The 14,387-nt window shown below is 51.1% G+C and overlaps 1 protein-coding gene across 1 annotated transcript in view; it reads right to left on the reverse strand.

Moving 5' to 3' along the window:
• Window positions 1-553: 553 nt before the first annotated feature.
• The window catches only part of SMO (smoothened, frizzled class receptor), a 21,084-nt gene continuing 7,250 nt past the window's right edge, over window positions 554-14,387 (reverse strand). Inside the window, exons 2-12 of the mRNA XM_027101963.1 lie at window positions 9,173-9,378; window positions 8,252-8,461; window positions 7,835-8,007; window positions 7,273-7,492; window positions 7,054-7,177; window positions 5,673-5,765; window positions 4,451-4,559; window positions 3,458-3,643; window positions 2,873-3,021; window positions 2,263-2,397; window positions 554-2,049 (exon numbers count right to left, since the gene is read on the reverse strand). Of these exons, the coding sequence (XP_026957764.1) occupies window positions 1,637-2,049; window positions 2,263-2,397; window positions 2,873-3,021; window positions 3,458-3,643; window positions 4,451-4,559; window positions 5,673-5,765; window positions 7,054-7,177; window positions 7,273-7,492; window positions 7,835-8,007; window positions 8,252-8,461; window positions 9,173-9,378 (2,018 nt within the window). The 3' untranslated portion in view covers window positions 554-1,636. The remainder of the gene's footprint in view (window positions 2,050-2,262; window positions 2,398-2,872; window positions 3,022-3,457; window positions 3,644-4,450; window positions 4,560-5,672; window positions 5,766-7,053; window positions 7,178-7,272; window positions 7,493-7,834; window positions 8,008-8,251; window positions 8,462-9,172; window positions 9,379-14,387) is intronic.

Here is a 14,387-nt window from a genome sequence, read left to right on the forward strand (position 1 = left end):
CCTTTCCTACGCAGATCTCCTTTCCACAGGATCCTGAGCCTAGTTTCCAGTTTTCTACTGACATCTTTTTGGAGGAAGTGAGGCTAGCAGCCTTCTCTCAGGGAAGCCGGATTCCTTTGACTGCCCGAAGGAGGAATCTGTGGATCCAAACGCACCTGGTCCCACAGACATCCCTTGTTGAGGCAAGAGGTCCCCAGAGGGGGGCCCAGGATTGCCGTGAGGAGCCATGCCCATCGACACTCCCCAGCAGGGGGACACTTGCTTCCATTCATCACTCCAGGGACAAGCTGCATGTTCTTTGCTCATTCGTCTTATGATCAATGCCCAGTGAGGCAGCTGTGGCCAGAGCTTTTGTCCTTATATAGAACCAACTGGCCAGGAAGGACAGCCAGCACATTAAGCTGACATCAGCCTGACATCTGTCAGCTGTGACCTCATTAGCACCAAGCTCTTGGCCTTTCAGAATAGCTTTCAGAGGAAGTGGAAGACAAATTAGATCAGCACCAGGTAAACAGGTCAAGACGGGGCCTATGGAAAGAAGCACATCAAGAGTTTATACAAAAACCTTTTATTTACTGTTTATATTTTGTCTCCCTATCCCTACCCCCTGATCTGGAACCCAGCCAGCTGCTAAGGCTTCCTGCTGTCTGGTTCTCGAAACTGGGGCCTCGGATGGGGGTTATGGGAGGTGGGAACTTCTTCACCCACTGGTTGTGGAAGTTGAAGGAAGCTTTTCTGCCTGGCTGAAGTGTCAGCAGCTTCCCAGGGGAGCCCCTCAAGTCAGAGGATGCATCCCCCACTGGACAGATACAGGAAAAGATAACATGCATCTCTTGGAGGCCCAGAGGCTCCCCGTCACTCACTGCTTCTATGCCACGCCAGGCTCCATAGCTGAACCGATCTCTCACCTGGAGATGGAGCCCAGCAGCAAAGGGGTGGGGTTTGGGGGCAGGACAGACAATGCTGCGATGCTGGCTCCTAATCAACAAACAGGAAACGGGAAGAGGTTGGCCTGGTTGAGCTGAAATGGGAAAGGGGAAGAAGGGTGCAGGAAAACCCAGGGTGGCTTAGTGGCCTGGAGTGGAGCCAGCTGGACACTTTTATAAAGAAAGGTTACAGGCCCTTTGGGAGTAAGCCCTCCCAGCCCCGCAACCACCCTGAAGAGGGGGAAAGGAGCTCTGTCCTCCCATGGACAAAGGGCTAATGACACAAGCAACACTTTTGGTCTGAGAGTGCCAGGGAAGGGCACCCAGTGGCACCGAAAAGGGCAGCCTGCCTTGCTGGTCACCACAGCCCACTCTGAGTACCGTCACCCCTGCCTGCACCTTTACTGCCCACCACGAGCTCTGCATACCCCATGACCCCCACTGGAGACTGACGCTGCCAGCCAGGTGGGGCAGAAACAAGGACCCTGAGCTCCAGGGCCCCGCCCCGGGTAAGGCCTGTCCGTGGAGATGTCAGGGCTCTTTCCCACAGTCCTGCTGCCGTGAGCCAGACATACTGAACTCTCCCGGGAGGGCACTGGGCCCTCAGGTTCTCGGGAAGAGGAGACCCTGGAGAAGCACTCTCAGGCAGGAAGAAGAGCCTCCGAACGGTATTTGTTCCTCCTTCTTGTCCCAGGTCCTGCTCTCCAGGCTCAGAAGTCCGAGTCTGCGTCCATGAGTTCTGCCTCCATCAGGTTGGTGCGGGAGTGAATGGGCCCCAGACCCTGCCGTCGGCCCTGCGCCCAGGCCATGGGGGCTGCGGCACTGGGCTCTGGGCAGAAGGGGTTGGAGACCAGGGTCCAGGCTCCCTGTCGGTAGGTTTCCCCAGCTCCCCAGGCACCCGCGGCCACCAGGCACTTCTGCCGGGGCAGCTGGGGCAGTCGAGGGACAGCACTGGAGGCAGGGGCAGGGCCCGGGGCGGGGTGGTGGAGCTCAGGGGGCGACACCAGCGGGCACACCTCCTTCTTCCTCTTCCTCCGCTTCTTCCTCCGGCCCAGGCGCTTCTCCAGCTCTGGGGAGATCTCTGCCTCAACCAGCCACAGGTTGGCTTTTTCCTCCGGGGGTACTGACAGTGGGAGAGAGAACGTGAGCCTGGGACCCTAACTCTGTCCACATCATGCCTTCTCTCCTCGGGACCCTACTCTTTTAGCTCAGGAACCCACACTTTAGATCCTCCAAGGCTTCCCCCCGTCCCCTGCTTGCAGCCCCTGGTACTCCAGTCCCAGGAACCTCCAGCCTGTACGTCCCCCACCTTCCTACAGAAGCCGGAACCCCATACCTGGAGTTGCCACAGGGGTGACAGACACATCCTGGGGCAGTATGGCTCCTCTCCGGGCCACCATCTTGGTGACATGCTGGGCCCAGGCAGAGGACACATCGGCCGAGGGCTCATTGAGGTCAAAGGCCAAACCCGCTGTGGGGATGGAAGGAAAGGATAAGGTAGCATGACTGCCCAGGCCCCCACAATGACCGCTCCTCCCTTATTTAGCATCATTCACCACCCCCCAACCCATGGCTCCCACTCGACTTAGCACAGAAAGCCCACCCTAGTGAACACAGCAATCTCTACCCATTCCCAGTCTGAAGAGAGGGGCCTCACGAGAGGCCAGAAATCCAGTCCCTGGAACCTGACTTCCCGTAGCCCAAGGAGAACAGCTGGAGAAGACGGTTGAAGGCGAGGGAGATGAGTCCTTTGGAACCAAAGCACCAGCAAGCAAGATCCAGGGGCAGGAACAGAGAGGGGAGGGTGGCCTGGGATGGGGGCAGGGTGGGGACTGGAGGAGAACCAGTGTGTGAGAGAGAGGAGGGAGCCATTCCTCACAGCCTTCCAAACAGTCCATGAGGCCACACCAGCCTAGAAGGAAAGTGGGAATGGGGTGGAAGCTCACCCACAGGCCCGTCGTGGGAGACAGTGTGCATGCTGAAGGAGAGCTCCTGGCCTGGGTTCTGCAGCAGCTCGCGCCGCTTGGAGAAGGCCTTGGCGATCATCTTGCTCTTCTTGATCCGTTTGGGCTCATCGTCACTCTGCCCCGTCAACCTGAGGGCAGAAAGGGTGGGGGAAGCGGCATGGAGGGGCAGCTGCTTCCCCTCAAATCTTGCAAAAAACCAGCGGATCCGTTCCATCCAGGAAAGGAACCTCCAGACGGCCTCAAGGACCCTGAGGGGTAGAGGCCTTCTGTGCCAAAAAGAGGGCCTAGAACGCAGGGCTCCTGCGCTCGTTCTCAAATCACTCCACTCTTAGAAGACACCGGCAGCTGGCTCAGCCCTTGGCCCATCCTCCCAAGGACAGGAGGTGTCACCAGGGGGCAGTGGTGAGCCGCAGAAAAGGCAGCTTTCGGCTGCTCAGGGCAGGCCCTTAGAAATCACACCTGCTCAAGGCTGTGCTGGGACACCTGAGACCAGACAAAGCCTATCAAATGCCGAGGCTGAGAGAACAAGGCAGCAGGGTCAGGACAGGCTGCTGCTGACCCCACCTGCACCAGGTGCGCCTCCAGATGAGCAGCGTGGCCTTGGTCCAGACCCAGGTGCTCATGGCAATGCCAGTTCCGAACATGGCAAATAGGTTGATCTTCTCCACCAGGAGGCTAGGGCGATTCTTGATCTCACAGTCGGGGATGGGTTTATTGGTGGGCAGCCCGATGGTCACATTGGCCTGGCACCTGTGGTGAGGGGTAGGACACAGTTGAGGCCTTCTAAGTCTCCTGGGTGGGTGCCCAGACGATCCATCCAAACACTTTAGAAAGAGGGAAGCCCACAGCCCTGATTTGCAATCCTGGGTGATCATTAGAGTCACCTGGGAGCTTTTAATGACTCCTGATGTCTGGGCCACACCCCAGACAATTAAATCAAATCTCTGGGGGAGGGACATAGGCATCGGTGTGGTGTAAAGCTTCCCACGCTGGAAGCTGGAGCCTTTAAGGAAGAGTCGGAAGCAGTCAGATTTTAATGAGCATTTTAACTGCTATTCTTGGTATCGGTAGGTACTGCACTTCTTTAGGCAGCTGAGATGTGTTACCTTCTCAGATTCATCCTCATTGTAACACAAAAAAGCACAGGCAAAACCAGAAAACATTAATGGGCTGTTAACCTACGGTAGAGAGGTAACTACTTCTGTGCAGGGATTTGCAAGAAGCTCTGTAAAGAGTCTATGAGAAATAGCAAGCAACTTCTGTGGCCAATGCAAGAGTCAGCTGGAGAAGCCAAAACACACGATGGCTTAACAGTTACAAACATACCAGCCAGAGAGCCTTGGGGGTGAAAGGGAAGGGTGGAGCTGGGCAGGGACCCAGAGGGCTGTCTGCCATGTTTGCAAATTACAGAACAACTATCAGCTTAAGCGCCCAGAGCAAGATGGGCAGTTTCTCTTGTCATCTGAGGCAGGGACCTGGCACACCCCTGCTGGACAGCAGAGGAGGGTCTCCAGCTCCCACCACTGCTGCCCCCAAGCCTCCAGCCCCCCCACTCACAGCACGTAGTCCCGGAAGCTGCGCTCCCACTCAGCCTGGTTGAAGAAGTCGTAGAAGTGGCAGCTGAAGGTGATGAGCACAAAGCCAAAGGCCAGGAAGCCAAAAATGCCTGCGGAGGGACAGGGGTGGGACAGGGCATCACCAATCCCAGGTATGGAAGCAGCAGTGGGGAAGAGGGTGTTCGCCCACTTGGGCCTGAGAGACAGCTGAGTCTGGGGTGAATTTGTGCTGGGCTCAGTTTAAGAATTGTTTTCTCTACAAACTTATGGTTACCAAAGGGGAAAGCGGGGGAGGGATAAATTAGGAGTTTGGGATTAGCAGATAGAAACTACTATACATAAAATACATTAAACAACGTGGTCCTAGTGTATAGCACAGGGAACTATAATCAATATCCTGTGATGGGGCTTCCCTAGTGGCGCAGTGGTTGAGAATCCGCCTGCCAATGCAGGGGACACGGGTTCGATCCCTGGTCCGGGAAGATCCCACACGCTGCAGAGCAACTAAGCCCATGCACCACAAGTACTGAGCCTGCGCTCTAGAGCCTGCAAGCCACAACTACTTAGCCCAAGTGCCACAACTGCTGAAGCCTAGAGTCCGTGCTCCGCAATAAGAGAAGCCACCGCGATGAGAAGCCCGCGCACCGCAACAAAGACCCAACGCAGCCAAAAATTAAAAAATTAATTAAATAAATAAGAAATTAAAAAAAAAAGATTACATGAAAACTTAAAAAAAAATATCCTGTGATAAACCATAATGGAAAAGAATATATCTATATCTATATCTGAATCACTTTGCTGTACACCAGAAATTAATACAACATTGTAATTCAAGTATACTCCAATAAAAAAATTTTAAAAAGAACTGTTTTCTCCAAAATAAGACAAGATTTTGGAGGTGCTTAAGGCCACTCTGGGTGGGTCCCAGCAGGAGGGAAGTAGACATGAGGAAGCAGTCTAGACATGAACTTGAATTCTTCCAACTGAGAAAGAAGCTACCTTCTCCTTAATTATTTATTTTTTTTGCTACCTTCTCTTTTCAGCTGCTACCACCACTACCATCAGCACCAACACACACACACACACACACACACACACACACACACACACACACACACACACACACGGCCTTATCTTGCCTCTCTGGCTGCTAACTTGCCCCACAATGTACTTCAGCCTCCGAGACTCTTCCCCAGAGGGTGTAGTGTTGGGATGGCACTCACCCAGGCGCAGCATGGTCTCGTTGATCTTGCTGGCTGCCTTCTCGCTCAGCAGCCCAGGGTGGTTGCTCTTGATGGAGAACAGGGTCATGACTCCTGAACAGAAGGGAGATGGCACACGTTAGTGGAGGCCAGGCCACTCTCCTGGGAGGAATAGGTGCATGGCAGGGGAGGGCCCCATGGTCCTAGAGTCCCACGTCTGATGACTTCTGGGCTGATTTAAAGCTTGGGGAACTGGAGACACTGGAGCACAGCTGGTGGCAGATGCGCCATGGGCTGGAAAGCCTTGGGCAGGGCACAGACGGTCAGTGGAGACGAAAGATGCCTCAGTCCTGGTCCGGCCTCCCCAAGTAAGGCAGCAGGTCAAAGCTATTATGATGGAAAAGGCCTAAGAAGAGACTCCAGGACAGTGCTGTCCAAGAGAAATATAATGTGAGCCACATTGACAATCTCAAATTTCCTAGAAGCCACCTTCAAAAAGTAAAGGGACACAGATGAAGCTAACTGCAATATATTTCATAAACAATAAATCATTGTTTATGACATTATCATTTCAACATGTAATCCATATAACAAATTGTTCATGAGAGAGTTTACTCCTGTATGTGCTGAGTCTTTGAAGTGCAGTGTGTATTTCATACTTAGGACACATCTCAGTCTGCATTAGTTTCAACACACGTGGCTAGTGGCTCACACTAGCCACACAGGATCACACAGATACAAAATATAAATCAGAGGCTCAGCCACTGCCAAAGAGAGGGAGACGGGGTGGGCTGAACAGAAGACTGATGGCGCTGGGGGAGGAAACTGAAGTTTACAAAGAACACTCAACGAAAATGAGCTAAGATACGGAGGCTTCGTGTGGAGGTGGCAGACTGAGACAGGGAAGTGAGGAAACAGAGAATCTGTGCATGTTGTGAAAACTCTGTGTGTGTGTGTGTGTGCGTGCGCACTCACACTACGAGCAGAAAGGAGAAATGAAGCTCCAAAGACCAAGCATGTGTATAAATTCAGGGCGCACGCACATGACTGAAGGCTCCCAGTTGGCCCATGCGGACAGGGTGGTTACTCAGGGTGTTCACCACACAAGGGTATCTGGCCAGGGCTGACCAGCGGCTGGAATCCAGCCCAAGCTCCACTCAACAAGCCATGAGCCCCGGCACGAAGCTGGAGTAAGGGGAGCATTTTTCTGACCCACACAAAGGTGCTGCCTGCACCACGGCCTGCCCATGGGCACCTTCCCCTTTGCACCAAGGTCCTGCATGAGGCGGCTGAGGTGCCACCTCGAAGGCAGCGGAGCTGGCAGCTCCCAGCTCCTACTTACACAGAGCAGATGCTCAGCACATTTTGCTGCCCGACCAGTCCTGACTCGGTCCTCACTCACCTCGGATGAGGAAGTAACCTCCCACAATGAGCACCAGGCCGATTGGGGCCAGCACGAAGCCAGCACGGTATCGGTAGTTCTTATAGCCCACAAAACAGATGCCGCTCACAGAGTCCCCATCCACCTAGAGCAGGAAGGGGTGAGGGGACAGAGTCAGTCACTGTCTCCCTCACCCAAGTCCGCCCCACTCAGATCCCCACCCCCTACCAGTCACTATACCTGGGCCACGGCGAGGATTGCCACAGTGAGGACAAAGGGGAGCGACCAGGTGAGGAGGTGGAAGTAGGAGGTCTTGCCCGAGAGAGGCTGGTAGGTGGTCCCCAGGGCTTTGAAGGAGGTGTGCCAGGCATAGGTGAGGACCACAAACCAGACGACGCCGGCCATCAGGGCATAGTACACGATGACGAAGATGATGACGCAGGACAGGGTCTCGTTGGAGCTGCACAGACATGTGGAGCGTCATTTGGGGCCGTCGTTCTGTACTCCCTCTACGAAGTCTCTCCACCCTGTCCCCAGTCCCCTGGCTTCTAAGGTCTGGAGGACTTCCCTAGCAGTCAGGGCTTGGAGACCAGGCTCAGGTCAGAAGTGAAGAGGATACAGAAGATGCCCCTTTGAACAGATGCAAACAGTCCAGGCTCTAATGCTGGAGACCTTGGGTGCAACAAGGCAAAGCTGAATCCCACGCTGAACTCTCCGTTTCAAGACCTACCTGCCCCTTTTGTGGAAAACGCACATCAGCCTCTTCCCCTCACCCTCGCCTCTGGGTCCGCAAGACACCTACGTGGGCTCCCCAAGCCTCATGGTGCCATCAGCGCGGCAGACGATCTCCCGGCGGGCGCCGTCCATGAACTGGGCCAGCCAGCCAATGCTGCCCACGAAGAAACACGCGTTGACGTAGAAGAGAATGACAGCAGGGTAACGATTGGAATTCCGCCAGTCAGCCACAAATGTGGCCTAGAAGAGAGAAGTGGGGCCCATTCTGTGAGGTCAGGGTTATTCTGCTGCCCTTATCTGAACCCCCGGACCCCTCTTATCGCCACCCTTCCCCGAGGACCCCTGCCAAGTCCTCCGCCCCGCTCTCCCAGAGCCCAGCCTCTCTCAGTGACAATCAGCTCCCTTCGTACTTTATAGGCTGCCTGAGGGTCTTGGGCCCTGCCGCCCCCCTGACCCTCCACCCACGGGCCTGCCTCCCGCTGACCAGGGTGAAGAGAGTGCAGAGGCCCGTGACAGCCCCGAAGGCCGCGATGTAGCTGTGCATGTCCTGGTGCTCGGCCTCGGTGAAGAGCGGGTTCTGGCACTGGATCCCACAGCCCTCCACGTCCTCGTACCAGCTCTTGGGGTTGTCAGTCCGAACCAAGGGAGCCTCACATTGGCCCGAACTGTTGAACTTGATGTTCTGCACCTCATTCTGGCAATGAGAGAAGAGGAGAAAGCGCATAGGGGAGCGGTAGGCTCAGGTGACCTTTGGTTTAATAAGAGGCGTGAAGGTAGCGTGGCAGAGAGGCCAAGAGCACAGGCTCCGCAGACAACCTTCCAGCATTTGAATCCTAGCCTTGCCCCTCGTGACTGCACAGCCTGGGGCAAATTATTTGACCTCTCTGTTAGCTCACTTTCCTGATCTATAGGATAGCAATACTTCATGGTGTGGTCTAAGGGTTAAGTGAATAAATAAATGTAAGATGTTTACAATAGTATGTGGAAGGTAATAAATAATAATAATTAGTATTACTACCATCATCATCATCATTATTAATGCGCTGTCCTTCATCACCCAGAACTAGATCACACCCCGTCTTGGTGTCTCTTAGCTGTTTTACACGTGCAAGCCTTGACTCCCTAAATACACAGTAAACTTCCTGAGCACAGGTTTGTCATTCACGACTCCTGTAACTCCCCATCACCTAACAGAGCGGGTGCTCAAAAATCTTTTTATAAATAGGTCATCCCTAATAGACTGGTTCAGCTCGGCGAGCTTCAGTTTGGGCCTGTGGCTCACTGACGCCATGGCTGTAGACTTGGGATCTCCCAGAAGAGAAGGCGCTGAGCTCCTCTGCCCCTGCTGGGCCCTGTCCCGTGCCTGGTCCTGCCCAGCCCAGACCCTGCCCTACAGAGCACTTACCGGGCAGCCCTCGGGGAAGTGGTCGGGGGTGCAGCGCAGAAAGTCGGGCCAGCCCCGCTCCCTCTCCACGATGGCACAGGGGCCACGGGTGGCCTGGCAGAGGGTGCGGCTGGGCAGTTCCACCCGGTTGTTCTCACACTTTGGCATGTACACAGCACACAGCAGGGGCTGGATCACTGCCCAGCAGCGGGGGGCGTTCCGGAGGCCTGGGGGTAGCGACAGTGTGGACACATTGCAGTGAAGACCCCTCAGCACTCTGACCCACAGACAGACATAGCTGCACCGCTGTTCCCCGGGTCTAAGGCATCTCTCTTTGCCACGCTGCAGGCCATGACTGCTCAGGACGGCCAGGCACGGCGTTTCTCAGCAGGGCATTTAGGCTTGACCGTGCTTTGCGCTGCAGGAGTGTCCCAGGTACCGCAGGACATCTGGCATCCCTAGACCCTGCCCACTAAATGCCAAGAGAACCCCTAAGTCCTGGTGACAGCCAGAAAATGCTCCTCACCCCTCCCACTCCAGGGTGGGGATTGGAAGAGGCCTGAAGAGGGACGTCTGGGACACTGGTGATGTTCTATTTCTTGATCTGGTTCTGGTTTCATGGGTGATTTACTTTGTGAAAATCAAACTGTGCACTTTTCTCTGTGTATATTACAATTCAATTAAAGTTCTTAAGAAACAGCCCCCATTTCCAAATGCCCCGCTAACGGAGTGTTAGCACCTCTGGCTGAGAATCCCAGGTCAATTTACCTTTTACTTTTTCAGGGACATTGTTAAAACCTTCTACATTCCACAGGGAAGGAGTGTTGTGGGACCCACCCTCACAGGGCCCGTGGACCAGGACCAGGAAGTGCTTCCCCTTGCCCAGACCCCAGGACCCTTGTTCCTCTTACCAAGCTGAGGTGAGACAGAGAACAGGTTGGAGCTTAAGAAGAGGTAGTCAGGGGAGCCAGGTACTCCGAAGCCAGAGGAGGAAACAGGAAATCAGATGGAGAGAAACAGAGGAGGCTGTGTCCAGTGCACGGGGAGGAAACATGTTGTCAGCCAGAAAGAAACAGGTGGAGGTCTCCCAGCACCCCTACCCCAGTCCAGGCCTCTACCCTGCTCTCCCTGTGGCTGGGCTCACTCAGCATTCTACCCCCTTCGCCCCTCCTGAATCACCCCTGCTTCAGGAACACCTATTTCCCAAACAAGAAGTTGTATTAGGAGAAGCTTCTGAGGATGTGAGAGCCAACGTGGGTGACTGCCCAGGCTGGGGGTGGTGTGAGCAGGTAACTGCTCTTTTGGGAGGAAGGTAATATAGCAGAGGGATAAGGAGCATGGACACTGCAATTAGCCTGCCTGGGTCCAATTCGTGGCTCTATCATTTCCTGGCTGTGTGATCTTAGACAAATTACTTTATCTCTAGCCTCAGTTTCCTCATCTGTGAAATGGAGATAATATTGAATAGACTTACCTTGTGGAACTGTGGTGTAGAGTGAGATAATGCATCAAATGTGCTTAGCCCAGACCTGTCACGTACTAAGCACTCAGGAGACATTAGCTGTTACTATTAGTAATCTGAGGCCTCTGACCGTTCACAGCTCTCACTAGACAAAACCTATTCCAAGGGTGCGGAGCAAGTTCCTGTCACTTAAGAAGCAATGTCCTTGGGCAACGGTTCTGAGACCTGACTCAAATCCAAATCACCTGGGGGACCTTTATCACTCTAGATGGAGAACTCAGTCTCAAAGATTTTGGCTGACACGGTGTGGGTGGAGGACACAGCAGTGGTTGCCAGGGGCTAGGGTAGGAGAGGGCTCTGCCTACTAAGGGGCAACACGAGGGAACCTTTGAGGGTGATGGGACTGTTCTCTATCTTGTATGTAGTGGCTGCATCCAGGATTCTATGCGTTTGTCTAAACTCATAGAACTGTGACAAGAAAGAAAAAGTGAATTTTACTGGATGTTTAAGCAATATATTTTAAATGCGGACGGGCTTCCTCGAGTAATAGGTATTTTAGAGGAACAACAGGCAGATGCTTAATAAAAATATTGTGAGGACTTCCCTGATGGTCCAGTGGTTAAGAGTCCGCCTTCTGGGACTTCCCTGATGGTCCAGTGGTTAAGAATCTGCCTGCCAATGCAGGGGACACGGGTTCCACCCCCGGTCCTGGAAGATCCCACATGCCATGGGGCCACTAAGCCTGTGCACCACAACTACTCAGCTTGCGCTCTAGAGCCTGTGAGCCACAACTACTGAGCCCACGTACCACAACTGCTGAAGCCCACATGCCTAGAGCCCGTCCTCCACAACAAGAGAAGCCACTGCAATGAGAATCCCACGCACCGCAACAAACAGTAGCCCCCGCTCGCTGCAACAAGAGAAAGCCCACGTGCAGCAGTGAAGACCCAGCACAGCCAAAAATAAATAAACAAATAAATAAATAAATTTATTTTTTTAAAAAAAGAATCCGCCTTCCAATGCAGAGGACACAGGTTTGATCCCTGGTCGGGGAACTAAGATCCCACATGCTGCGGGGCAACTAAGCCCGAGCGCCTCAACTACAGATCCCGCGTGCTGCAAACTACAGAGCCCACGTGCTCTGGAGCCTGTGAGCCAAAACTAAAGAGAAGCCTGCGCGCCGCAATGAAGATCCCGCGTGCTGCAACTAAGATCCAACACGGCCAAAAATAAAATAAAATAAATTAATTTAAAAATAAATATTTTTTTAAAATATTGTGGAATATGGGCTGGCCTTAGTGACTTGCTCGACCAATAAAATGTGGTGGAAGTGACGTTCTCAGACTCTCAAGCCTGGATAATAATAAGAAGCCATTTGGCTTTTGCCTGGGTCTCTATTGGAACACTTGTTCTTGGATCCCAGTTGCCATGAAATAAGACCAACTATCCCGAGGCTGTCCTGCTGGAGAGGCCTGGTGGAGAGACCACATAGAGAGGCCCTGGGACCAAAAGAAGAAAGAGAAAGAAATGCTGGGTTTTTCAAGTTCCCAGCTTTTCCAGTTACCCCAGTGAAAGCCAAGCCATCCCTGCTGAGTGCTGTCCAGACTGCAGATTCATGGGCAAAAGGAATGTTCCTGTTTTAAGCCACCAAGATTTGAAGTGGTCTGTAATATAGCAATAAATAACCAGAACACACATACACACTCACACACAAACAACATTGTGTTATTTTTCTGGAATTTGTGATAATTATCTGCTTTTTGAACGCGTAATTTGTTTTTCTTTTTATCTCATTTTAAATATTGTTTTGTAGTTTAAAAATAAATCACCCAAGGAAAAAATAGATTATTCAATAAATATTAAAAGACAACTGAGGAGGCATCGAGGGAAAAAATAAGTTGAATCCTTACCCCATTTCTTTTTTTTTTTTTTTTTTTGCGGTACGCCGGCCTCTCGCCAATGTGGCCTCTCCTGCCGCGGAGCACAGGCTCCGGGCGCGCAGGCTCAGCAGCCACGGCTCACGGGCACAGCTGCTCCGCGGCATGTGGGACCCCCCAGACCGGGGCATGAACCCGTGTCCCCTGCATCGGCAGGCGGACTCTCAACCATTGCGCCACAAGGGAAGCCCCTTACCCCATTTCTTACATAAAAATACATTCCAGATGAATCAAAAATAACTACATTATTTTAAGAAATCAGAGTACTAGAAGAAAAAGTGGAAAATGTTGTTTTAAATCTTTGAGTGGAAAATGCATTTTGAAGTATGACACAAAACTCAGAAGTTTTGAAATAAAAGATTTAAAGAAAAGACTTCAGAAAAATAGAAAAATTCAGTAGGGTAAAAGACAAACAAGATCATAAGAAAAGCAACACACTGAGAAAATATATTTCCAATACGTATCACAGGTAAAGAATTACTTTCCTTGCATGCATAAAGCTCTTCCAAATCAATAAGAAATTCATAATCCTATAGAAAAATGGGCAAATGACAAACAACAGAAGATACAAATGGCCTTTAAAAACATAAAGAGATGTTCAGTCTCACTCATTAAATGTGAAATAAAACTACGATGACATATAACTTTTTAACCTTTAGAAGGATAAAGATCAAAACATTTGAAAATGCTGTACTGGCAAGAGTCGGGGGGAAACTGGCACTTTTGTATATTTTTAGTAGGACTAAAAATTAGTTAACATTTGTGGAGACTATTTGACATTAGCTGTAAAATGTTATACTAGCAATTCCACTTCACACGTTCACAAAAATCGTATATAAGATTATTCATTGCAGTACTGTTTATAATAACAAGAGTAGAAACGTCCTTAATATTTATCCATCAATAGTAGACCCACTAAATAAAATATCACACATCAATATTAAATAGCACACTATCCAGGGTTGAATTATTTGCAATGAAATGGAACAATCTCCAATATGTCTTGTTTAATGGGTGCAGCTGAGTGGAGAACAGCCTGGAGAGCTGTACTGGTTATGGGAGGAAAAAAGAATAAGGACACATCTACATTTGTACATATGTTAGATATCAATAAAAGAATACACACAAGGGCTTCCCTGGTGGCGCAGTGGTTGAGAGTCCGCCTGCCGATTCAGGGGATACGGGTTCGTGCCCCGGTCCGGGAAGATCCCACATGCTGCGGAGCAGCTGGGCCCGTGAGCAATGGCCGCTGAGCCTGCGCGTCTGGAGCCTGTGCTCCGCAACGGGAGAGGCCACAACAGTGAGAGATCCGCGTACCACAAAAAAGAAAAAAAAAAAAAAAAAAAGAATACACACAAGCCAGTGTTGGTGGTTGCCTGTGGGAAGGGAAATGGGTAGCTGGAAACAGAAGTGGAAGGATTTAACTTTTGCTACTTTAGAATTTTGTACTATGTTCGTATACTACCTATTTTATTAAAGTAATTAAACTTAAAAAATAAATATGCAAGTTACTGGGATGCAGGAAGCTCCGCAGTGAAGAAAAGGGAATGAAACTGGAAACAAGAAGAAAGGGGACATCAGCTTTATCTGTTTCGTTTTCTTTCTTTTTCTATTTCTGTCTTTTTTTTTTTTTTTTTTTTTTGGCTGCAAGTCTTAACCACTGGACCGCCAGGGATTTCCCTTGTTTTATTTCTTTAATAAAATATGAAACAAAAAGAAAAAATACAGACACAGGTGTTATATTAGTCTCTGCATTTTTCTACATTTATACACTTTAAAAATAACATTTGCCACAATTTTTTTTTTTTTTTTTTTTTTTTTTTTTTTTTTTTTTTTT

Source organism: Aethalodelphis obliquidens, unplaced genomic scaffold (assembly GCF_003676395.1).
Source record: "Aethalodelphis obliquidens isolate GAN/ISIS:26980383/991018 unplaced genomic scaffold, ASM367639v1 scaffold5, whole genome shotgun sequence".
NCBI lineage: Eukaryota > Metazoa > Chordata > Mammalia > Artiodactyla > Delphinidae > Aethalodelphis > Aethalodelphis obliquidens.